General features: G+C 46.7%; 2 protein-coding genes across 3 annotated transcripts in view; both read right to left on the bottom strand.

The window, feature by feature from the left end:
* The window catches only part of mxd1 (MAX dimerization protein 1), a 97,286-nt gene extending 96,149 nt beyond the window's left edge, over window positions 1-1,137 (bottom strand). For both annotated transcript variants that reach the window (XM_068001273.1, XM_068001272.1), the window contains exons 1-2: window positions 892-1,137; window positions 672-765 (exon numbers count right to left, since the gene is read on the bottom strand). In XM_068001273.1, coding sequence (XP_067857374.1) covers window positions 672-765; window positions 892-964 — 167 coding nt within the window. In that variant the 5' untranslated portion in view covers window positions 965-1,137. The remainder of the gene's footprint in view (window positions 1-671; window positions 766-891) is intronic.
* A 7,425-nt stretch (window positions 1,138-8,562) lies between these two features.
* Window positions 8,563-25,255, bottom strand: snrnp27 (small nuclear ribonucleoprotein 27 (U4/U6.U5)). The gene is made up of 6 exons (XM_068001270.1): window positions 25,128-25,255; window positions 15,737-15,866; window positions 15,453-15,544; window positions 14,175-14,254; window positions 12,842-12,906; window positions 8,563-11,318 (listed from the first exon to the last, which is right to left on the bottom strand). The coding sequence occupies exons 1-6, from the start codon at window positions 25,159-25,161 to the stop codon at window positions 11,264-11,266; spliced, it is 456 nt and encodes a 151-aa protein (XP_067857371.1). The 5' UTR covers window positions 25,162-25,255; the 3' UTR covers window positions 8,563-11,263.
* Between the last annotated feature and the right edge of the window lie 1,106 nt (window positions 25,256-26,361).

Below are 26,361 nucleotides of genomic sequence, written 5' to 3'. Positions count from 1 at the left end.
GGGGGGGGGTAGTCTGTGATCCTGAGAGTGGGGGGGGGGGGAGGTTGGTCTGGGATCCTGAGGGTGGGGGGGGGTAGTCTGTGATCCTGAGGGTGGGGAGGGGGGTAGTCTGTGATCCTGAGGGTGGGGAGGGGGTAGTCTGTGATCCTGAGGGTGGGGAGGGGGTAGTCTGTGATCCTGAGGGTGGGGAGGGGGTAGTCTGTGATCCTGAGGGTGGGGAGGGGGTAGTCTGTGATCCTGAGGGTAGAAGGGAGGTTGGTCTGTGATCCTGAGGGTGGGGAGGGGGTAGTCTGTGATCCTAAGGGTAGAGGGCTAGTCTGTGATCCTGCGGGTGGGGGGGGGGGTAGTCTGTGATCTTGAGGGTGGGGGTGGGGGGGTAGTCTGTGATCCTGAGGGTGGGGGGGGTAGTCTGGGATCCTGAGGGTGGGGGGGGGGTAGTCTGTGATCTTGAGGGTGGGGGTGGGGGGGTAGTCTGTGATCCTGAGGGTGGGGGGGGGTAGTCTGTGATCCTGCGGGTGGGGGGGGGGGGGTAGTCTGTGATCTTGAGGGTGGGGGGGGGGGGGGGGGAAGAGGACAGTCCGGGATCCCGAGGGCAGGTAAAGGAGAGGAGATCACAGGCCGCCCCGTCCCCCCCCCCCACCCCGACCCCCCGATCAATTCGCCGTCTTTACCTGTTCCCGGCGCCCTTCTTGCTTTTGCTTTTCCTCTTGCTGCCCGCCTCCTCGCTTCTGCAGGGCAGGAGCGACGCGTACCCGTGCTCGGCCTCTGTGTGAGGTGGAGGGGAAAAAAAAAAGAGAACAAGACGGTCAGTGAGTGGAGTGAGAGAGGCCCCGGCCCCCCGGCCCCGGCCCCTCAGCGCTGATGATGGGGAAGGGGAAAGGGACTGTTTACCTCGCTCTCGCCTGTCCAAGTACTGGGCGGCCTCGATCAGCCTCTCGATGTTGATCAGCTGCACCGTGTTCATTGTGAGGGAGGGGGATTTTTTTTTAAATAAAAACCCAACAAAATACAAATAATAAAAGGAAGGGTTTAAATGTCTTTCGGTTAAATTCACCACACGATGAGAGCCCGCGCTGACAGCGCACCGTCCGCCGACTCGAGGCTTTTTGTTTACCTGGACTGAAAAATAAACGCACAGCGGCCGCGCAACCTAACCTGAATCAAGGTCCCGCCTCCTTCCCAGCGGGTTCCCGTTCGCCGATTGGTCGCCGCCCCACGTGGGCTCGCCCCTTCCTTGCTTCCGATTGGCGGAAGGCGCCGCCCATCATCCTGACCGCTCGAGACTTTTGTGCCTTTTTTTTTCAAAAAAAACAAGAGCGGCAAAGTCCCGCCTCTGGCCTCCGTTGGTCAAGGTTAGATCCCGCCTCCCCCGGCGCTATTGGTCGCTCGAGCTGTCCGTCATTGGCGGACCCAACCCCCCCCCCCGCCTCCTCCCTGACGTCACGCAGGAGGATTCTGATGGGCCGCTCAGGGGTTTATGTAATGCGGCTCTCGCCCAATCAGGGGTCGCCTGGTTTACCAGCCTCCAAACCCACGTGTGACGTGTTGCACTTGCCCAGAGAGAGCGTGGAAACCCGACACAGTAAATAAACAGGGCAGCAGACATAATGATATAGCACAGGAGGAGATAATGAAGCAGTCCGTGCCGGAATGCAGCAAGACCTGGACAACACCCAGGCCTGGGCTGATAAGTGGCAAGTAACATTCGTGCCAGACAAGTGCCAGGCAATGACCCTCTCCAACAAGAGAGGGTCTAACCACCTCCCCTTGACATTGAACGGCATTACCATCGCCGAATCCCCCACCATCAACATCCTGGGGGTGACCATTGACCAGAATCTGAACTGGACCAGCCATATAAATACTCTGGCTACAAAAGCAGGACAGAGGGTGGGTATTCTGCGGTGAGTGACTCACCTCCTGACTCCCCAAAGCCTTTCCACCATCTACAAGGCACAAGTCAGGAGTGTGATGGAATACTCTCCACTTGCCTGGATGAGTGCTGCTCCAACAACACTCAAGAAGCTCGACACCATCCAGGACAAAGCAGCCCGCTTGATTGGCATCCCATCCACCACCCTAAACATTCACTCCCTTCACCACCGGCGCACTGTGGCTGCAGTGTGCACCATCCACAGGATGCACTACAGCAACTCACCAAGGCTTCTTCGACAGCACCTCCCAGACCCACGACCTCTACCACCTAGAAAGACAAAGGCAGCAGGCACATGGGATCAACACCACCTGCACGTTCCCCTCCAAGTTACACACCATCCCGACTTGGAAATATATCGCCGTTCCTTCATCGTCGCTGGGTCAAAATCCTGGAACTCCCTTCCTAACAGCACTGTGGGAGAACCTTCACCACACGGACTGCAGCGGTTCAAGGTAGCTCACCACCACCTTCTCAAGGACAATTAGGGATGGGCAATAAATGCTGGCCTTGCCAGCGACGTTCACATCCCATGAATGAATTTTTTAAAGAGGCCATTCGGCCCATCCTGCCGATGCTGGCTCTTTGAAAGAGCTGTCCAATTAGTCCCACTCCCCCCACCTCTTTCCCCATAAGCCCTACAAATGTTGCCCCCTTCAAAAGTATTTATCCAATTCCCTTTTGAAAGTTATTATTGAGTCTGCTTCCATTGCCCTTTCATAGAGAATGCAACTCACCCTGCCCAAAGGCATGAATCTTCAGGTTGGCACCTGAATGGTTTCGGAGTGGGCTGCATGGAAATTTCTAAAATGTAATCCCCCCATACAACACCGCCTTTTAAAAATAAAATGCTTTTCCCCACTTCCCTGTCTTACGATCATAGTATCATAGTATGTTACAGCACAGGAGGAGGCCATTTGGCCCATCCTGTCTGTGCCGGCTCTTTGAAAGAGCTATCCAATTAGCCCCACTCCCCTGCTCTTTCCCCATCGCCCTGTAATTTTTTTCAACACGTGTAGAGACATCAATCAGAACTCAAATCATGGATGTCCTTTCCCCAACCTTGGCCTGTCTGCCCATATACTTGGCAAATATGAACCAATTTTTTTTATGGGGAGAAGGGAAGAAAGAAAGAGGCACATCGTCAACATATAAAGGGGTGGCAGGTAATATGGGAGAGACGAATAGACAAGGGCTCATTAGGAGTTCTGACACTCATTCTGGTTGAAAAATATAATGTATTTTGATGTATCTGCCTCTTAAAAATAAGCACTTCAATTCTTACAAGGGCTTGCAATCCTTCTCACTTTTTTGATCATTAATGTCATGCCTGTTTCCCCACTATCAATAGCGATAGTTTACGCATAAATATTAAAGGGAACAATAAAGTGAAAACAAGGGCAAATTATTTTACACCTGTCAGCATCAGTTCTTTTATATCAAGTTGGTATATTTTTTTTCAAAGAACTCTTGATACTCTTCAGTTTTCACACAACTCAGTTACTAAAAAAAGATGTGGAGATGCCGGTGATGGACTGGGGTTGACAATTGTAAACAATTTTACAACACCAAGTTATAGTCCAACACATATAATAAAAATCGTTGGACTATAACTTGGTGTTGTAAAATTGTTTACAACTAAAAAAAGAGGCAGGGTTACTTCATTCCCAAACCTTTGGGAAAACATGGTCTCATGAGCTGCCAAAGTTTGGCACAATAATTTTGAGAATTCTCATTTGTGCTCACTTTTACAACCTGGTTATGATTGTGGTGCATTCTTTAGCTTTTCCCCAGTTGCAGTAAGTGGTCTTACATGTCCGAGAACGATAGAGTGCTACAGTGAAAAACAAGCCATTTGGCCCATCAAGTGATGTTTTCTTCCCATGAGCGATCTAGTCTAATATTCTGCTTGAATATCAACCACATGATATTACTTAAACAGGAAATGAAGTCTGGGGTGTGTGGTGGGGGGGGGGGGGGGGTGTAACGTTTTGTTTCAAGTGCTCCCCCTTCGGCTATAAAGACGAGAAAAGAAGTCTTCGCTAAAATTTCTTTGACATTTGAAAAAATGACAGCGGTGCCACTGCTGACAAGGAGACCTCAAGTGGAGTTTCCCTCCCCCGAATTCAAATTCATTCTGAAGGAAGAGTCCTGGAGCATCTCCATTCCTAACAGCAGGGGCCAGCACTTCAAAATAGGCTGCAGATTTCCCATCCTGGAGCATGATTTCTCAGAGTTGAGAGGGTTTTAGGATGCTGTCAGGCTAGTTTGAAGTTTGGAGTGACCATTGAAAACACAAGGACGGCCTCTGTAATTGATGTAATTGGACTGGCTCAGCAGGAAGACCCAGACTCAAGATCTTTGTCCCAGCCACAAAATTGATATTTAAAAAAGCAAAGAAATTTAGGGTAGGACCCTTATTCCCTAGTATATAAAAGGTGTACTTTAAACAAAAAATATTTCCCCATGACTCTCCTTTCCCTGTTTGTCCAGTTCTGTAAATACAGGTGCATGATAATGGAGCAGTTAAAAAAGAAAGACTGGCATTTCTATAGGGCCTTACACAACCTCAGAATGTCGCAAAGCACTTTACAGCCGATAAAGTACATTTAAAGTGTAGTCACTGTTGCAATGTAGGAAACGCGGCAGCCAATTGGCGCACAGCAAGATCCCACAAACAGCAAGGTGATAATGATCAGATAATCTGTTTTTGGTGGAGGTTGAGGGATAAATATTGGCCAGGACACCGGGGAGAACTCCTCTGCTCTTCTTCAAAATAGTGCCATGAGATCTTTTACATCCACCTGAGAGGGTAGATGGGGGCTCGGTTTAACGTCTCATCTGAAAGACGGCACCTCCCTCAAGTATTGCACTGAAGTGTCAGCCTAGTTTATGTACTCAAGTCTTTGGAGTGGGTCTTGAACCCACAAATCTCCAACTCAGAGGTGAGAATGCTACCATGCAGCTACATTTGACATAAGATTTGTAAAATGAATTCAATTTTCTATCTGTTGAAATATTACATCAATACTGCTCTCTGTCCAGTCACTATTATGATATTCCAACTTCATGTTTATCCTACATGTCTTGTAATCGATTGGAAATTCGTAATTCTGATTTACAGGTGTTTTGTGCCACTTTTGGAACTGTTAAGTGACATTACAATGTCGGCCCAGTCTCAACAGTTATTTATTTAATTCCAGGTTCATCTCAGTCTTTCTCCGATTGATCGACCTTCATCTCCCCTGGCTCTCCATTTTTCTGTTCTGGAGGTCATTTCAAATAATTATGGGTCCTAAGCATAACAATTCCACCAGACTGTGCTATTCAGTATCCCTCAAGGTGGAGCAGATTGCAAATGATCTGTGGCTGGAACAGGCTCAACAACCTCTTGTTCCTTGGGCTTACGTTCTTCTGTGCAACGTGTTTTTTAAAGAAAATATCAACAAAAAGGAATATGCATTGCAAAACAGCAGCACGAGGCTCATTATATGAATAAAATGGTTAACAATCGTAAATAAATCACTGGGACACCGCTAACCATTTATGAAAGCTATGAGATTGTAAGCCCCAAACAATTGGTGATTTTACAGAGTTCGTCGTTTCTTATTGTCCATCTTTCTCCGAGAAAAGCCCCAAAGAACAGGTTTTACTGATGACCGGGAGAGGTTACACAACTGTCAAGGATCAGTGCAACTTCTTGAAATATCGCAGCTGGACATGCAGATCGATATAGTCAATTCTTGCAAAAACCACCCCACATTCACAGGACTTACACTGAAATGCTGTATAATGAGGTTCTTTAAGTTTTTTGCCTCTGAAGGGGAAGGGAGATGCAAGAGGAACATGATGGAATTCCTTCGCCTTCCCTCTTCAAAGAGAACAGAGCCAAGCTATCCCCAAGCCTCCTGACTTTGAAACGGCGAGGGGTGTTATGCCAAGCATTCTATCAGTTTATCCCACTGCGCAATTTGTTGGGGACATGGAGCCAATCCACATTCATTCTCAGTCTGTGTCTTGGTTCCATTTTTGACACACCAACATGCATCTTTGCCGTTGGAGCGCTGTACCAATGATTAGAATTTATTGCTGCTGACTCGCAGACAAATCTATCAAGATTAGCCTGTGCTGATGATTGCCAGCATGATAAGCGCATACTCATTAACCTTGGTGTATGACTATTTATTTTCTTGGTTTAGACTTTGGTCCTCCCCCACTCCCCAAGTTCTTTTTTCAAATTTGTACAGTTAGTACCTTGTTTTATGTAAGATAATGTAAATGTCTGTTAACGTGGGATTGTTTTTGCAAGAATTGGCAATATTGATCTGCATGTCTCTCCTGCTATCAATATTCTCACCACAGCAGTCAACACAGCTTGGGGATAACTGCATGCAAATCCTGACTGTCTGGGTCTGCTCTAAGATGTTTACACGTGGCAGTCCTCATGTTCAGGGAACATAATTTTAATCTAGGTGCAAACTGAAAGTTAGCTTGATAAGTGCTATGCAAACACATAAAACTGTTCAACAGATTACACTGAAACATAGTTAATGGCTCCTGGTAGTGTGGTTCTTCACAATATTACAGAAACAATCTCCTTTCTAAGCCCAGAAAATTCAAACTGCACCCAAGATAAACTGGTCCAATTTTAAACCCAAGATGTATTATTTTGCCTCCATGTTACTTTCTCTGAATAAATTAATTTGAAACGCGACATGAATTGAGCTGACCGAAATGTGTATGGGGTTCAGCCCATACATAAATAGGTTAGCTCATTCCTTTCGGAACATCATTGTTGGAACAAGAAAATACATGAAATTTAAAGACTGGAAGGAATATTTAGTTGACAAGATTCAAACCAGAATAAAAGTAGGGAGCAGAGGTGGGTGATGTTTCAGAAGTCTCGATGATGGATTAGATGACAGGGGTAAGATCCATTTACTCCTTGTCTGAGTGAATCTCTCTAACATAGATATCAGAGCCTACTCCCAAGTAGGACATCATGGTGCTCAAAAATTACTTGATAGATGGTTTGGTTAATCTGTTCCCTCAGCCGCCAAGGGACAGATGGATGAGGTTGAGTAGCAGAAGAGTGGGAATGTTCAGCAACACGCGGGGTACCTCAGCCGACCTGACGAGAGAGAAGCTTCGGAAAAGTCGTTGCAATTGGGAATCAGGCACAGTGTGGGACAATCGTGGAGTATTTGTTTCGGTAAGAAGGATTCAGGAAAATAATTTTCACATGCCCGAGGGAATAACTGTAAAAAGCAAACTCAAGAACAAGGCTCTTTATGATGGCAGGCTTAAGTTCAGTCTCATTCGATCATCCTGGAGCTCACTTGCCTCTAGTATGTAAAACAATGGGAGAACTTTCATTTCTATTTATTCAGTGTCCTCCCAACTGAACTAAAACAGAAACAAGCAAATGGTGATTTAAGAAAATGAAACTGAAAAAGGTAAAAAGGTCAAAAAGTGCAAAATCCAAACTGAACAAAGTATGTCTTCCTCCAGGTGGTACAATATTCTTAAATAAAGATTTTATCAGATCAGAACTGATTGCTACATCTCTGAAATTACATTTTTCCAAAGTCAAACCCATGTAATTTCAGGTGAAATATAATTTGAGGCTAAAAATAGATGGTAAATTCCTCATTCCAGTTTTATGCGTCACTCAGAATAGATACAGCATGTGGACAGATGTTAACGTGCTAAGTGTAAAGAAATTGGCCAGAAGGCTTCACAGAACTTGCAGGTGTGCACCACTTCTGAAAACTGTAATTAAAATATACCAGAGGCGCTCTGGAGAATGTTTCGATTTGATGGTGCTTTCAAGAGACTGAAAACCTCTTCTCGAGACACAGTACATCTATCACTTGGCCAGCTAAACCGTTCCAACATGTAATGCATTTCACAGTAGCGTATTAGAAGTTCAACAGACTGTGACCTTGTTTCAAGGGGGTATGGGTTATTGGGTTATGCTCCCACGATACCTTAAACGACTTGTTCTGTACATGAGGTCCTGTCATCGCCGGTGGATGGTGGGAGGACATTTCTTTTACATGTTATTGTTTCAGCAGTAATGCTGCTGACATCATCAGAGACCAGGATAATGGGAGCCCATTCGCAGAAGGGGTTATATGTCCAGGGATGATTTACCAATGATCGGACGGATTTCCCCTTCCCTGGACCAAGGCGCTAAGTCATATGCTGATCAGCCAACTCACCAAAGAACGGAATCTGGGACTGTTTGGTCGGAGTGAACTTGGCAGTGTCGGTACCTACTCAGCCACTGGGGAAGCAAAAACAAATGTTATTCAGACAGATCCTGGAATAAACATCAGCAATTTGAATTGTTGCTTGTTTGTTAACATAATCAGGAAAGATATTTAATAGCATTTTGTGTTGTGGCCTCATGTTGATAAGTTATACCGATTCATCCTCGACAAATCCAAGTCATTTCCTACGAATTATAGTGCTATCAAAAACACAAAGGGTTCTGGATTAATCCGGTAACTTGTTTCCATGGCACTTCATGTGAACTAGTGTGCATTTATCTGCAGAGGTCCCAAGAAAACATCAACTGCTGCCAGTAATGCTTCAAATTTCTTGACAGATTTCAACAACAAGCATTCACAGTAACAGAAGAACTTTTATTTACAACAGAATATGATACAAATACTAAAATAACAATGAAATACAAGCTAACGGGAGACTGGCAATGAAACACTTCAGTTTACTTTTACAGAAATCTTAGAAGTCCAGTAAGGACTTTGAGACAATCACTGCGACACACAGGAACCTCAGAGGTTTAATAAGTGCTCCTCAAGAAGGGAGGAGCAGCAAAGACCACAAAAAAATTAAGATGTTGAATTGCATGTCATTGCAAAAAATCTCACATCTTCTCATATGCAATGGAAGATGGCTCAATCAAAGTCAAAATCAAAAATGGACTTTTGACCATATTTACAAGCTGCCCAATCGGAAAATTCTACTGCATATTTTACTCCTGTTCTGTTAGTGATGTTTTGCACAAAAACTGGTCCTTGACACAGAACACTTGTGGAAAGGCAGCAAGAGGTTAAAACCCAAGTGGTGAAAAATTGTCCATTCTGAGAATGGCTATCGCCCAGCACAGCTACATGCTGGTGCAGGCAGAAATCAGACGATTCACTTGGCAGCAAGCTACTGGAACATATGTTTTTAAAATAGGCCACAGCTTCTCTCCAATTGGAACTGAATGTTCTTTGAGGTGCAAATTCACATCCTGAAGTCATTGAAGGAGCACTTCAGTTAAAAGTATTTCACAAGATAAACTCCTAACGTGAAGTTAAGAAGTTTTGATCCTCACCAATCAACTTCTTAAAACTCTGGAATGTCACCCTGATATGATAGGCGCCTACAGACTGGCCCGGTTCTGCTATCTCTCCCAATAAGATTAGCTTTGAAGTTTAAAAAAGAAGAAAAATCAGATGAACAGAAGGGGAGGGGAGAAATTGTACAAATAAAACAAATCCAAAGGGAAATCTTCAGGATACGACAAGATTTTTAAACAGTGACAACTGCAAACGAATAACATAAGACCCATTTATAAAGACATTATTCTGACATCTCTGTAATAGATATGTTGTTCTGTGCCAACCGATTGGTAGTTAATAATTTGCAGAGAAGACAAGGAACTTCAGATTCCACTATTGTTGTTTGAGGGCAAATCGAGACGATAGAGGACTATCGATTAATTTACGCTGAGTTTTAAATAATTTATGGTTTGTCAGAACATGGAAATAAATATTCGCGTTAAATATGACATGGCACAAACAAACAGCAAAAATCACTGTCCACTCTTCCACCTCAGAGTATTTTTCCAGTACACTGTCTAACATAAAAGTGTAGGTTTAAGTTTGTAATTAGGTTGAAGAGTGCTGGTAGCTAAGCATAAAATGCTTAAGCACTGGAGCTGCGATTCAGAGGACAGCTCAAATCTCAGTGTTAACAAACACTCTGACTTGGGCTGATTTCTCTCTTACCTCCCTCCCTCCACATAATTACTTGACAGTCCAGCACAGGTCATCCAGGAAACGAAAGGGGTGGGAAATTACACAGCTGACTGAGGAACCCCCTAATGGCACCTGCAAGCTGAATCACTCAATTCTGAATTCTCTTAAGTGAGTGCAGGAAGGGGGTTGGTTGGACGGTAACAGCTTCATTTATGTTGGCCGCCAAATCTCCCCACTGTCGCTCTGGCAATGCGCTCGGTCTGTTTTATCCCCACTGCAATCATTTCAAACACATTTACACTGGAGCCCCCCCAAGAGTTAACGCTCAGTTCAAATCAGAGAGAAGCGAATAGTACATGCTCCCCCAGTCCTTGCATTACACTGAAGTTGGTACGTCACACACCTTGGTGTAAAAGCATCGAGTTTTATTTGGTTCAGGAAAACTGCAGATTACTATTTTTGTGTTGCACTGCTTGATACAGATAAGTCCACAAAATTTCAGATAGGGATTTTTCAAACAAAAAATCTGGAGTGAATTGCGTTGATAATGGGTCACGGTGGCAGGTCAGAAAAATTTCAGCTACATTGTCAAGACAAAGACTTCACACATCAAATCTAGCAGCTGGATCTGCAGCAAGGCATTATGTATTAAACTTGAATTCTAGCATGCACGCTATCAAACGAACAAAGAAAAATGAAGTAAAAAGAAAGCATACTTCTGTCTGATAATTCAGACGGAACTCAAATCTAGAAGTAGCTGTTAATTTAATGTGGACGTATCTTTAAACCCACAGGCTGGTGCATCAAAAAGTACATAATTAAATTTGTTTATGCAAACTTGGATGTTGACCAAGAAAAACGTACGAACATGCTACACTTGGGATTTTTTTTCCTATGGTGAAGACTTTCACGATTTCAATCGCCAACCACTACTCTAATAAAAAGACAGAAACCGCATCTGCTGGAAATCTGAAATAAAAACTAAAAATACAGGTTAATGCTGGAGGCGCAGACCCAAAAAGTTGTTACCTTTGCTTTTTATAAACGTCGACGAACCTGCAGTGTATTTCTGTCATCTTATATTTTTATTCTTAAATATTAGTGCACTAATTTGAAAACAATATACAGAAGAAACATAATAAATGCAGTCAAACCTGAACTGTCAAGCCTGAAGACCATGCCCACAACCACTGCTTTACTCTGACATGCAAAAAAAAAACTGTGCAGACTCTGCCCGTAAATTGTGGCAGAAGATGAGGAATAACTGGCCGTTGTCCTGGTCACAGCGTTGAGAACTTTACATCCCATCACCGTGCCGCTCCAGGACAGAAAGACGTTATGCAATGAAATCCAGAGGCCTGTTAAATCCACCCTTTCTGTTCATGTACTGCCTGTGGGGGGGAAAATGAAAGTTATTCAGGACGATGATTGTAAGGCAATTCTACCGGTAACTTTTCGAATTTAAATAACCAAGGATGTCAAATGTGTGTGTGTTATTTGAGTTTATCATACGGAGGTTGAATTACAGTATCCTTTTCACAATGGTATTTACTGCAACAATTACGAATTGGCTGAAATTGTTCTGTGGCCCTCTGTCTCATGCCTGGAAGGGGCATTTTACTACACTCTTATGCTACATCAGCAGTAGAATAGTACCAGTTGATGAGAACAACAACAACTTGCATTTATATAACGCCTTTAACGTAGTACAACATGTCAAGTCGCTTCACAGCAGCGATTATCAAACAAAATTCGACTCCGAGCCACGTAAGGAGATATTCGGACAGGTGACCAAAAGCTTGGTCAAAGAGGTAGGTTTTAAGGAGCGTCTTAAAGGAGGAGAGAGGTAGAGAGGCGGAGAGGGAATTCCAGAGCTTAGGGCCTAAGCAGCTGAAGGCACGGCTGCCAATGGTGGAGCGATTAAAATCGGGGATGCGCAAGAGGCAAGAATTGGAGGAGCGCAGAGATCTCGGAGGGTTGTAGGGCTGCAAGAGGTTACAGAGATAGGGAGGGGCGAGGGCCACGGAAGGATTTGGAAACAAGGACGAGAATTTTAAAATTGAGTTGTTGCCGGACCGAGAGTCCATGTAGGTCAGCGAGCACAGGGGTGATGGGTGAACGGGACTTGGTGCGGGTTAGGATACGGGCAGCAAAGTTTTGGATGAGCTCAAGTTTATGGAGGGTGGAAGATGGGAGGCCAGTCAGGAGAGCATTGCAATAGTCAAGTCCAGAGGTAGCAAAGGCATGGATAAGAAAGGTTTGAATGAACCTACAGAAGTAGGCCACTCTTCTCAGCACTGTGCAGATAATGAATTCTCAATAGTGACTGTAAGATGGCAACCGAATTGAGGGGTTCAGAGGAACATAAAACCCTGGAGAGTGCCCGACAATTCCCTGAAATGACATTAGAGCTGTGAAGTCACTTTTCCATGAACATGATTTTTGTAATTTACATAATATCTGTGGTTTTCTTGGGTTTTGTTTACCATATGCAGGGTTGCACAGTGGATGCCAGTAGCTCATGTGCCTCATGCAGTCAATGTGCACTGATGCCTACTCTTTGCATTAAGGATTGTAAAATCAAGTGGCAATTAACTGCCAAGAAATGATAAATTCTTGACTGGAGTTTCATTAAATCGTAATGCTATGTGAAATTTTTATACAATGTGCAGCCAGCAATACAATTTACAGTTTATCTTTTCAAATTGTGCCAAGAGAGCATACGGAGCGTTTGTCATACTGGGGTGGCCGTGGTGGGATCAATTTAAGGTGATAAATCAGCAGTACCGCATTAGCGATGTATTGAGTCAACATTAAAACTAACTGTCTTAATTACAACTTTGTCTATAGTGTCTTGGTGCCAAGATTAGAAATAAGTCCCAGCAACACCATGCAAATCACACCACTTACTCACCGATACTTTCTTTTCTGTTGTACGTTCACAGCGTAAGCATTTACAGAGCCATCCATTCTCCTTCCCTGCAAAACAAAGGTCAACACACGAGTTTGAATCTGGTTTTCAAACTCCCCGATGACAGCGGGTAGAAGGCACCACCCAGTGTCGTGCTGAGCCAGACACAACAGGAGGTCTCATGTTCAACTCAGTCTGTGCTGAGACAGCCGATCTCAGCCAGCATCATTGAGGCACTACAACCAGTCTCAGGGTAGGAAAGAATAAAACCAACAAGGGTTTTCAATCTGGTACGCTACCATGCTGGAAGGTGAATGTGTGTGGAGATTGGGGTAACTCTGTGTACTAATTGAACTGTTAAACCACTGGAAGGCTGACTTTTTAAAAGGCCAAATTAATTCAAAGCGCATTTAACACGGAATTACAGGGAGTTGGTCGAACACCTTTTCTTAAATCCCTGAAATCCAAAAAATGAAATTGCACACAAGAAAGAAAACAGAAAAGGTTGGGAACTGAATGCATCTTCCTTGCCGAAGGGACTGTTCACTTTGTGTTGCGTACTGAAGTTTTAAATATATATACCATTTGCGAGCTTGATGTTCTGGATGTGGTGAACACCACCCTCTAGTGGCACAACTCAGAATGTTGAGGAGAAGGCCAACAGGAACACATGGGAATCCCAAAACTCATTTAGAAATGTGGAATTCTTGAGATGATTCTTGGACCCTCCCCCTCAAATATGTTCAGTTGCAGACAATTCTGCTCTCCAAGCAGAGTCTGTGGCATCATTGTTAAACTAACTGCAAGTCCATGCTGTATTTGCTTGGAGTTTTTAATGTCTTGTGATCCAGAACCCCCAAATCCTTCAGCTCTTCCACATCCCCTACTGCTCCCCCATTCAAAGTATAATTATTACGATTTTTCAAAGCAAAACGTACCACCTCGCATTGACTTCCACATGCCACTTTTTAGCAGTATTGCTTTACAGTGGCAGTGCCATGTTCAGCAGGATTTCAGGGTTGTGAATCTTTGCAATTCTCTACCCCAGAGGGCTGTGGATGCTCAGTCATTGAGTATATTCAAGACTGAGATAGAGAGATGTTTGGACTCGAGGGGAATCAGGGGATATGGGGATCAGGCAGGAAAGTGGAGTTGAGGTCGAAGATCAGCCATGATCTTATTGAATGGCAGTGCAGGTTTGAGGGGCCACTCCTGATCCTATTTCTGATGTTCTCAGCCGACAGGGCCAGTACATTTCCTCCATGAACTCAACGTTCAATCGACCCAACAGAATTGTCAAGGAGTGAATGGAAGCCCTTAAATTTCCCACACTCACCTTTGAAGTGTCAAAAGCACCAAATCCCATCACCTTTAACATTTCAATCTCTTCTTCAGTTTTCCCCTCCATGTCTGCCTCTAAAAGGTAGGAAAAGAAATTAAGCAAATCATTCTCCGATTTAAAGAGTGTCACAAATACAAGTATTGCTGAACGAGAAACTGCCGAACGAAACATTAATGAAGCTTTACAGCAGTGTCAGTTTTCACTGAGAAAGTAAGATGAAGGCTCGCACCCACAAGCGGAGGCTACCATAAAAGCATAGATACAGCTTGTCTAGGTTAACAGCTCAGAGTGCCTTCAAAGAGATCAAAGACTTCTTTGATCTTCAATCACACTGGTCCATTGTTTTAAAATTCCAAGTGACCAACAATTTCACTGCGACTTGCCAATTGAAACTGTTGCTCTGTAGATAAGTATTTTTCAAAAAATTTCCTCTCCAACTTTCTTTCCCTGAAGGCCTTGACTCGCTTATTGGGGTGCTGGTCATGGTCATCCTCCAGAATCTCGCTGTGATAGCCGTTACTGCAAGTCTCAACAGCATCAGCCAGGCATCACAACCAAGCCCAATCCTGTTCTAACCCAAAGACTTACACTTCCAGCTGAGTTTACTATGTAACGATCAGCAGGAGGAACACAGGCCGATTTTTTCTCGAACCCGAAAGTCCTGAGACCAATTCTAGTTCCTCCTGATGCTGCCCCAACTAAGCTCAGCTATGACAGCACAGACCAGGAATGGACTGGACCTTCTTGCCCTCGGAGACTTGATCTCTGAGGAACTTTTATGACAGCCTTACCAATGAAATTTTACTAGTGACTGTAAAGTTCACATCCCCACCCACAAAACTGCTCGACACTTTTACAGCTCATCAGTCAACTGAAATGAAAATTTGCTTTTCTGAACACAGTCCAAAGTTTGGTCCGCTAGCTTCAGCCATTATAGGTATTATCATTACAGAGATTCTTTCAATCCCTCAAAGTTCTCATTTTTATAAATGCATTCCTCCATTTCCCTCCCCAGGTCAGATATCGCCACATACCCAGCTCCAGTACCATGTGAGTTGCTGGTGAAAGGAATCTCACGTCTTTTCAGTGCTGCATGGGGTATTCAATGGAGATGGGAAACCCAATGCCTGCAATAGTGAAAATACAAATACCAGACAATGCCAAGGTTGAAGTTGGCTCCAGTGGACCTGGGAACGGGCCATGAATAGAAAGGGTGGTCAGGCATTGCAAACCTAAGGTTTACTTGACTGACAGAGGAAGCAGCTCAGTTACCTGAAATCTCATGTTCTTTCCCAGATTTGGACTCCTTTGGATCTTTCTGCCTCGAAGGAGATGTTGAACTTGACCTATGTCGTCGTGGAGACCTACAGCACATCAACAAGCGAACAAAATATTATTCAGCAATTCATGCATGCTGCGACACTGCTGCCTCATCTTTTCAACATGAAAAGTACCGAAAAACAGGGATCATTATACGATTAGGAAAATATCAGTTAAGTAAAGCGAACCCAACTGTTTGAAACTGGTTACCACATACTGTCGAGTTCAACACAGACCTTGAGCGCCTTCTGTGTGGCGATCTTGAACGACTCCTCCTACGTTCGCGGTCTCGCTCTCGAGACCTGGATCGTTCACGTCGTCGAGCTCTTTCCCTCTCTCTGGACGTTGATCTCGACCGACGGCGTTCTGTACATGTATAGATAGAAATCCTTTACATCCACGGACAACACACCGTCCCAGAGTCAACAGAATAGGACTTGGGGGCATTTCCTTGACCCTGAGGTCATCTTCACAACCAATCACAAAGTGAGTAAAAACCTGTGAGAACACAGGCGGAGCTCCACTATAAAATGACACAACCATCAACTGCCAGAAGTCCCTGGTCCCCAAAATGACAAGAGCCGATAAGTAACGTATTGACGACAGCGGTTGGACACAACAAGTTTTGGTTATGGGGGGCGGGGATTACTTCTTGAAAATATCAATATTGGGTCATGAGCACATGCTGCCATTACACAGCGTTCCTCAAACCACCCACCCGAGACTGCTTCACCGTAACAGGTACAGGTATCGGTCTCTGTGCAGCAGTGCTCATTTCAGGCCAATTATTAAGCTGGCTCTTGGACAAATGTCCATTATGTTTCTGTGGAGCGAATGGTCATCACTTGAAAAGAAAAACATCGGGTAATCAGTGACATCATCACAACAACCACGACACGACTGCCTCTGAGACCACACCAACTTCTTGAAATATGTAAAATATTGAATAACCATCCCTGAACTGCAACAATGGATGGAGTCAAACACAGTTTTGTCCGACAGTCAAACTCTCTGTCATTAATAATAATCTTTTGCACATGAACAATTTAGTCAGTGATGATGCATTCATGGAAACCTGACACCTGCTGCATGTACCACGACACCATTTGTGCTGTAAAACGTCCCAAGGCACTTCACAGGAGTGTTATCAGACAATTGACACCGAGCCACATACAGGATAGGTAACCAAAAGCTTGGGCAAAGAGGTACGTTTTAAGGAACGTCTTAAAGGGGGAAGAGAGGCACAGACAGATTTAGGGAGATAATTCCAGAGCTTAAGGCCAAGGCAACTGAAAGCACGGCTGCCAATGATGGAGCGATTAAAATCAGGGATATGCAGGAGGCAAGAATTGGAGGAGCGCAGAGATCTTGGAGGGTTGTAGGAGGTTACAGAGTTTGGAAGGGGGTGAGGCCATGGAGGGATTTGAACACAAGGATGAGAATTTTAAAATTGAGGCGTTGGCGGACCGGGAGCCAATGGAGGTCAGCGAGCACAGGGGTAATGGGGACTTGGTGCGAGTTTGGATACAGGCAGCAGTTTTGGATGAGCTCAAGTTTATAGAAGGTGCAAGGCAGGCCAGGAGAGCATTGGAATAGTCGAGTCTGGAGGTGACAAAAGCATGGATGAAGGTTTCAGCAGCAGATGGGCTGAGGCAGGGTGGAGACGGGCAATGTTCCGGAGGCACAGAAGGGTGCAATTCGGCCCATTGTGATTGTGCTGGTCGAAATAGAGCTACGCAGCCTAATCCCACTTTCCAGCACTTGATCCGGAGCCCTGCAGGTTTTTTTTTATTCATTCATGGGATGTGGGCGTCACTAGCACGGCCGGCATTTATTGCCCACACTGGTGGTGGGCCGCCTTCTTGAACCGCTGCAGTCCGTGTGGTGAAGGTTCTCCCACAGTGCTGTTAGGAAGGGAGTTCCAGGATTTTGACCCAGCGACGATGAAGGAACGGCGATATATTTCCAAGTCAGGATGGTGTGTGACTTGGAGGGGAACGTGCAGGTGGTGTTGTTCCCATGTGTCTTATGTCCCTGTCTTTCTAGGTGGTAGAGGTCGTGGGTTTGGGAAGTGCTGTCGAAGAAGCCTTGGCGAGTTGCTGCAGTGAATCTTGCAGATGGTACAAGCTGCAGCCATGATGCGTCGGTGGTGGAGGGAGTGAATGTTCAAAGTGGTGGATGGGGTGCCAGTCAAGAGGGCTGCTTTGTCCTGGATGGTGTCGAGCTTCTGGAATGTTGTTGGAGCTGCACTCATCCAGGCAAGTGGAGAGTATTCCATCACACTCCTGACTTGTGCCTTGTAGATGGTGCAAAGGTTTTGGGGAGACAGGAGGTGAGTCACTTGCCGCAGAATACCCCGCCTCTGACCTGCTCTTGTAGCCACAGTATTTGTGTGGCTGGTCCAGTTAAGTTTCTGGTCAATGGTGACCCCCAGGATGTTGATGGAGGGGGATTCGGCGATGGTAATGCCATTGAATGTCAAGGAGAGATGGTTAGACTCTCTCTTGTTGGAGAGGGTCATTGCCTGGCATTTGTCTGGTGCAAATGTTACTTGCCACTTATCAGCCCAAGCCTGTATGTTGTCCAGGTCTTGCTGCATGTGGGCACAGATTGCTTCAGCATCTGAGGGGTTTTGAATGGAAATGATCACTGGTCAATCATCAGCGAACATCCCCACTTGTGACCTTTTGATGGAGGGAAGGTCATTGATGAAGCAGCTGAAGATGGTTGGGTCAAGGACACTGCCCTGAGGAACTCCTGCAGTGATGTCCTGGGGCTGAGATGATTGGCCTCCAACAACCACTACCATCTTTCTTTGTGCTAGGTATGACTCCAGCCACTGGAGAGTTTTCCCCCTGATTCCCATTGACTTCAATTTTAGGGCTCCTTGATGCCACGCTCGGTAAATGCTGCCTTGATGTCAAAGGCAGTCACTCTCACCTCACCTCCAGAATTCAGCTCTTTTGTCCATGTTTGGACCAAGGCTGAAATGAGGTCTGGAGCTGAGTGGTCCTGTCGGAACCCAAACCGAGCATCGGTGAGCAGGTTATTGGTGAGTAAGTGCCGCTTGATAGCACTGTCGACGACACCTTCCATCGTTTTGCTGATGGTTGAGTGGACGGATGGGGCGGTAATTGGCTGGATTGGATTTGTCCTGCTGTTTGTGGACTGGGGGAAAACTCTCCAGTGTCTGGAGTTATACCTAGCACAAAGGAAGATGGTAGTGGTTGTTGGAGGCCATTTATCTAAGCCCCAGGACATCGCTGGGCAATTTTGTACTTTGTTGGGTAGATGCCAGTGTTGTAGCTGTACTGGAACAGCAAGTTCTGAAGCACAAGTCTTCAGCACTACACCAAGGATGTTGTCGGGACCCATAGCCTTTGCTGTATCCAGTGCACTCACTGTTTCTTGATAACACGTGGAGTGAATCGAATTGGCTGAAGACTAGCTTCTGTGATGGTGGGGATGTCGGGAGGATGCAGAGATGGATCATTCACTCGGCACTTCTGGCTGAAGATGGCTGCAAACGCTTCAGCCTTGTCTTTTGCACTCACGTGCTGGGATCGACCATCATTGAGGATGGGGATGTTAACAGAGCCCCCTCCTCCCGTTAGCTGTTTAATTGTCCACCACCATTCACGACTGGATGTGGCAGGACTGCAGGGCTTTGATCTGATCCGTTGGTTGTGGCACTTCAAGTGCATATCCAGGTACTTTTGAAATATGAGGAAGGTTTCTGCCTCTACCACCCTTTCAGGCAGTGAGTTCCAGGCCCCCACCACCGTCTGGATGAAAAAAATTCTCCTCAGCTCCCCTCTAATCCTTCTACCAATTATTTTAAATCTACGTCTCCTGGTTATTGCTCTCTGCTCAGGTAAATAGGTCCTTCCTGTCCACTCTATCGAGGCACCTCATAATTTTATACACCTCAATTAAATCACCCCTTAGCCTCCTCTGTTCCAAAGAAAACAACCCCAGCCTAGAATCATAGAAGTTTACAACATGGAAACAGGCCCTTCGGCCCAACATGTCCATGTCGCCCAGTTTATACCACGAAGCTAGTCCCAATTGCCTGCACTTGGCCCATATCCCTCTATACCCATCTTACCCATGTAACTGTCCAAATGCTTTTTAAAAGACAAAATTGTACCCGCCTCTACTACTGCCTCTGGCAGCTCGTTCCAGACACTCACCACCCTTTGAGTGAAAAAATTGCCCCTCTGGACCCTTTTGTATCTCTCCCCTCTTACCTTAAATCTATGCCCCCTCGTTATAGACTCCCCTACCTTTTGGAAAAGATTTTGACTATCTACCTTATCCATGCCCCTCATTATTTTATAGACCTCTACAAGATCACCCCCAAACCTCCGACTCTCCAGGGAAAAAAGTCTCAGTCTGTCCAACCTCTCCCTATAAGTCAAACCATCAAGTCCCAGTAGCATCCTAGTAAATCTTTTCTGCACTCTTTCTAGTTTAATAATATCCTTTCTATGATTGGGTGACCAGAACTGTACACAGTATTCCAAGTGTGGCCTCACTAATGTCTTGTACAACTTCAACAAGACATCCCAACTCCTGTATTCAATGTTCTGACCAATGAAACCAAGCATACTGAATGCCTTCTTCACCACCCTATCCACCTGTGACTCCACTTTCAAGGAGCTATGAACCTGTACTCCTAGATCTCTTTGTTCTATAACTCTCCCCAACGCCCTACCATTAACTGGCCCGATTCGATCTACCAAAATGCATCACCTCACATTTATCTAAATTAAACTCCATCTGCCATTCATCGGCCCACTGGCCCAAATTATCAAGATCCCGTTGCAATCTTAGATAACCTTCTTCACTGTCCACAATGCCACCAATCTTGGTGTCACCTGCAAACTTACGAACCATGCCTCCTAAATTCTCATCCAAATCATTAATATAAATAACAAATAACAGCGGACCCAGCACCGATCCCTGAGGCACACCGCTGGTCACAGGCCTCCAGTTTGAAAAACAGCCCTCTACAACCTCCCTCTGTCTTCTGTCGTCAATCCAATTTTGTATCCAATTGGCTACCTCACCTTGGATCCCGTGAGATCTAACCTTATGTAACAACCTACCATGCGGTACCTTGTCAAAGGCTTTGCTAAAGTCCATGTAGACCACGTCTACTGCACAGCCCTCATCTATCTTCTTGGTTACCCCTTCAAAAAACTCAATCAAATTTGTGAGACATGATTTTCCTCTCACAAAACCATGCTGACTGTTCCTAATCAGTCCCTGCCTCTCCAAATGCCCGTAGATCCTGTCCCTCAGAATACCCTCTAACAACTTACCCACTACAGATGTCAGGCTCACCGGTCTGTAGTTCCCAGGCTTTTCCCTGCCGCCCTTCTTAAACAAAGGCACAACATTTGCTACCCTCCAATCTTCAGGCACCTCACCTGCAGCTGTCGATGATTCAAATATCTCTGCTAGGGGACCCGCAATTTCCTCCCTACCCTCCCATAACGTCCTGGGATACATTTCATCAGGTCCCGGAGATTTATCTACCTTGATGCGCGTTAAGACTTCCAGCACCTCCCTCTCTGTAATATGTACACTCCTCAAGACATCACTATTTATTTCCCCAAGTTCCCTAACGTCCATGCCGTTCTCAACCGTAAATACCCATGCGAAATATTCATTTAGGATCTCACCCATCTCTTGTGGTTCCGCACATCGATGACCTTGTTGATCCTTAAGAGGCCCTACTCTCTCCCTAGTTACTCTTTTGCCCTTTATGTATTTGTAGAAGCTCTTTGGATTCACCTTTGCCTTATCTGCCAAAGCAATCTCATGTCCTCTTTTTGCCCTCCTGATTTCTCTCTTAACTCTACTCCGGCAATCACCATCCTCTTCAAGGGATCCGCTTGATCCCAGCTGTCTATGCATGTCATATGCCTCCTTCTTCTTTTTGACTTGGGCCTCAATCTCCCGAGTCATCCAAGGTTCCCTACTTCTACCAGCCTTGCCCTTCACTTTATAAGGAATGTGCTTACCCTGAACCCTGGTTAACACACTTTTGAAGGCCTCCCACTTACCAGACGTCCCTTTGCCTGCCAACAGACTCTCCCAATCAACTTCTGAAAGTTCCTGTCTGATACCATCAAAATTGGCCTTTCCCCAATTTAGAATTTTAACTTTTGGGCCAGACCTATCATTCTCCATAGCTTTCTTAAAACTAATGGAATTATGATCACTGGTCCCAAAGTGATCCCTCACTAACACTTCTGTCACCTGCCCTTCCTTATTTCCCAAGAGGAGGTCAAGTTTTGCCCCCTCTCTAGTCGGGCCATGCACATACTGAATGAGAAATTCCTCCTGAATACACTCAACAAATTTCTCTCCATCCAAGCCCCGAATGCTGTGGCTGTCCCAGTCAATGTTGGGAAAGTTAAAGTCCCCTACTATTACCACCCTATTGTTCTTGCAGCTGTCTGTAATCTCCTTACATATTTGCTCCTCAATTTCCCGTTGACTATTTGGGGGTCTATCCAATCTTTTCTCATAGCTAAAATTCTCCAGTCCTGGCAACATCCCCGTTAATCTCTTCTGTACTCTCTCGAGTGCATTCACTTATTTTCTGTAATGTGGTAACCAGAACTGTATGCAGTACTCAAGCTGTGGCCTAACTAGTGTTTTATACATTTCTAGCATAACCGCCCTGCTCTTATATTCTATTCCTTGGCTAATAAAGGACAGTATCCCTTAAGCCTTCTTAACCACCTTGTCTACTTGTCCTGATACCTTCAGGGATCTGTGGACATGCACTCCAAGGTCCCTTTGTTCCTCTACACCTCTCAGTATCCTCCCATTTATTGTGTACTCCCTTGCCTCGTTTGCCCTCCCCAAATGCATCACCTCACACTTCTCCAGACTGAATTCCATTTGCCACTTTTCTACCCACCTGACCAGTTCATTGATATCTTCCTGCAGTCTACAGCTTTCCTCCTCATTATCAACCACATGGCCAATTTTGTATCATGCCCCGTACATTTAAGTCTAAATCATTTATACCACAAAAATCAACGGACCTCGTATCAAGCCCTGCGGAACCCCACTGGAAACAGCCTTCCAGTCACAAAAACACCTCTCGACCATTACCCTTTGCTTCCTGCCACTAAGCAAATTTTGGATCCAATTTGCCACTCTCCCTTGGATCCCATGGGCTTTTACTTTTTTGACCAGTCTGCCATGTGGGTCCTTGTCAAAAGCCTTGCTAAAATCCATGCAGACTACATCAAACGCACTATCCTCATTGACCCTCCTTGTTACTGCCTCAAAAAAATTTAATCAAGTTAGTCAGACTCGATCCTCTCTTAACAAATCCATGTTGACTGTCCTTGATTACTCCGTGCCTTTCAAAGTGATGGTTTATCCTGTCCCTCAGAATTGATTCCAATAATTTGCCCACCATCGAGGTTAGGTTGACTGGCCTGTAATTACTCTGTCTCCCTTTTTAAACAACGGTACAATGTTAGCAGTCCTCCAATCCTCCGGCACTACGCCTGTAGCCAGGGAGGATCGGAAAGTGATGGTCAGAGCCTCCGCCATTTCGTCTCTTGCTTCTTTTAATAGCCTGGGATACGTGGGGAGATGGAAGTAGGAAGAAAGTTGTATATGTTGCAAATGCATAGGTCGATCAGCATCTAAAACCTGTCTTTGTGTCAGCTGCTGATTGACCCACTGTGCATTTGTGGAAGATGGGAGGCCAATCAGGAGAGTACTGGAATAGTCGAGTCTGGAGGTGAGACAAGCATGGATGAGGGTTTGTAGCAGATGGGTTGAGGCAGGGGCAGAACTGTTTGAGATCACTGAACACACAAGCTGGAGCTGCTCCTGACTCACTGTGACACAGGCCAAGAAACCCGATGCTGACAATCACAATCTGCTTCCCATGGAACTGAATTCAACCATTGGCAGCATTGAACATAATGGCTCAAATCCAGTAGTCTGTCAGCAGCACTTTCAAGGAATTAATCTCCCCCCCCCTCCCCCTTTCAATATTCAGTGAAATCTGCTTGGTGTTCCGCTGCAGTCTGTCAGTTCCTATCGTCTTATTCTGCAGTGATATTGCCACATTACACGCTTTTGGGGAAGAGATCAGTGAGTGTAATTAGGACGAGTAATACACAAAGCTGCAGGAAAGGCGGGGGGGGGGGGCGCATTCAATGCAACTGTGACAGCTGCCCCCAAAATACGGGTCTGTGGGTCAGACAAGGGAGAGCAGCCTCTCTGAACATTGGAAGTGAGGCCAGGGGGGGAATGGAGAGAATCGGGGGGGGGGGGGGAATGGAGAGAATCGGGCGGGGGGGGGGGGAATGGAGAGAATCGGGGGGGGGGAATGGAGAGAATCGGGGGGGGGGGAATGGAGAGAATCGGGGGGGGGGAAAGGGGAGAGAATCGGGGGGGAAAGGGGAGAGAATCGGGGGGGAAAGGGGAGAGAATCGGGGGGGAAAGGGGAGAGAATCGGGGGGGGAAAGGGGAGAGAATCGGGGGGGAAAGGGGAGAGAATCGGGGGGGAAAGGGGAGAGAATCGGGGGGGAAAGGGGAGAGAATCGGGGGGGAAAGGGGAGAGAATCGGGGGGGAAAGGGGAGAGAATCAGGGGGGGGGGAAAGGGGAGAGAATCGGGGGGGAAAGGGGAGAGAATCGGGGGGGGGGAAAGGGGAGAGAATCGGGGGGGGGGAAAGGGGAGAGAATCGGGGGGGGGGAAAGGGGAGAGAATCGGGGGGGAAAGGGGAGAGAATCGGGGGGGGAAAGGGGAGAGAATCGGGGGGGGAAAGGGGAGAGAATCGGGGGGGAAAGGGGAGAGAATCGGGGGGGGAAAGGGGAGAGAATCGGGGGGGGGGAAAGGGGAGAGAATCGGGGGGGAAAGGGGAGAGAATCGGGGGGGGGGGAAGGGGAGAGAATCGGGGGGGAAAGGGGAGAGAATCGGGGGGGGGGAGGGGAGAGAATCGGGGGGGAAAGGGGAGAGAATCGGGGGGGGGGGAAAGGGGAGAGAATCGGGGGGGAAAGGGGAGAGAATCGGGGGGGGGGGGAAAGGGGAGAGAATCGGGGGGGGGGGGGAAAGGGGAGAGAATCGGGGGGGGGGGGAAAGGGGAGAGAATCGGGGGGGAAAGGGGAGAGAATCGGGGGGGGAAAGGGGAGAGAATCGGGGGGGAAAGGGGAGAGAATCGGGGGGGGAAAGGGGAGAGAATCGGGGGGGGGGAAAGGGGAGAGAATCGGGGGGGAAAGGGGAGAGAATCGGGGGGGGGGAAGGGGAGAGAATCGGGGGGGAAAGGGGAGAGAATCGGGGGGGGGGAGGGGAGAGAATCGGGGGGGGGGGGAATGGAGAGAATCGGGGGGGGGGGATGACAATAAATCCAGGGGCCTGGGGCGGGCCGCTGGGCTCAGGCCTTTAGCGGCCTCTCGTGTGTCCGCTCTGGGTTTGTGAAGGTGCAAAGCAGACCAGGAATCTGCCGCCAAGGACCGGACCAGGCCGGGGCCCGAGGCCCAGGGCTCCCCCTTAAACCTCGGGACTCCAAGCTCACTCCGACACCCAGGCTGAGGCCTAGTCCTCCCCCCCCCGAAAGCCTGGCCCTCTCCGCACTTACCCCTCCGCGGGGACCTGCTCCTACTCCGGCCCATGGCTGCGGCCCCGGTCCCCGAACAAAAAAACCCCCCCCGGGCAGTGGAGGGAGGAACTTTCCAGAAGCCCGGTTCCGTCACACTAACCCGTCCCCCCGGCAACCGCCCCGGAGCCGGACTCGCTCACCCCCTGCCGGCCGGCGGCCTCACACTGCAGCTCCCAGTCACTGTCTGCCCAGCTTCTGGTCCCAGAGAAAGTGTTGCCTGTCAGAGTGATGCTTTGGTGCTCAACATGATCATAATCTCCAACTGATTGAAGGGTTTAGATGGTTTGTCCATCCATCCACATCACTGGATTCATTCCTGGGATGAGAGGGGGTTGTCCCCATGAGGGGAGATTGAGTCCAATGGGTCCATGAGAGACGATCCCATTGAAACACAGGACATTCTGAGAGGGCTTGACAGGGTCGATGCTGAGCCACTGTTTCCCATGGCTGAATGGTCTCGGACCAGGGGGCACAGTCTCAGGGTAAGGGGGTTGGACATTTAAGGCTGAGATGAGGAGGAATTTCTTCACTCAGAGGGTCGTGAATCTTTGGGATTCTCTGCCCCAGAGGGCCGCGGATGCTCGGTCGTTGAGTATATTCAAAGCTGAGGTCGTAGAGTCATAGAATCGTGGAAAGGTTACAGCACGGAAAGAGGCCATTTGGCCCATTGAGTCCGTGCCGGTTCTTTGCAAGACCAATCCAACTAGTTGCACTCCCCCGCCCTTTCGCAAGTTTTTCCTTTCAAGTACTTATCCAGTTTCCCTTTGAAGGCCCTTTTGAATCTGTCTCCACCACCCCCTCAGGCAGTGCATTCCACATCCTAACCACTCGCTGTGTAAAAAAGTTTTTCCTCATGTCACCTTTGGTTCTTTTTCCAGTCACCTTAAATCTATGTCCTCTGGTTCTTGACTCTTCCGCCAATGGGAACAGTTTTTCTCTCTCTACTCTGTCTAGACCCTTCATGGTTTTGAATACCTCTATCACATCTCCTTGCAACCAAGGGGTTGTTCTCCTTGGAACATCTCTGTTCCAAGGAGAACAACCCCAGCTTCTCCAGTCTATCCAAGTAACTAAAGTCCCTCATCCCTGGAATAATTCCAGTAAATCTCTTCTGAGGCCCTTTCTAAGGCCTTCACATCTTTCTTGAAGTGCAGTGCCCAGAACTGGACACAATACTCCAGTTGTGGCCAAACCAGTGTTTTATTAAGGTTCA

Source organism: Heptranchias perlo, chromosome 20 (genome assembly GCF_035084215.1).
Source record: "Heptranchias perlo isolate sHepPer1 chromosome 20, sHepPer1.hap1, whole genome shotgun sequence".
In the NCBI taxonomy this organism is placed as follows: domain Eukaryota; kingdom Metazoa; phylum Chordata; class Chondrichthyes; order Hexanchiformes; family Hexanchidae; genus Heptranchias; species Heptranchias perlo.
This window is presented reverse-complemented; position numbering and strand designations above follow the sequence as displayed.

Excerpts from the sequence above, each read along its gene's own strand:
- snrnp27 (XM_068001270.1), bottom strand. The coding sequence starts at position 25,161 with ATGGGCCGGAGTAGGAGCAGGTCCCCGCGGAGGG. Across the intron at positions 15,867-25,127 it reads GAGCAGGTCCCCGCGGAGGG|AACGCCGTCGGTCGAGATCA; the intron begins GTAAGTGCGGAG and ends ATACATGTACAG. Across the intron at positions 11,319-12,841 it reads CAACAGAAAAGAAAGTATCG|GCAGTACATGAACAGAAAGG; the intron begins GTGAGTAAGTGG and ends TCCCCCCCACAG.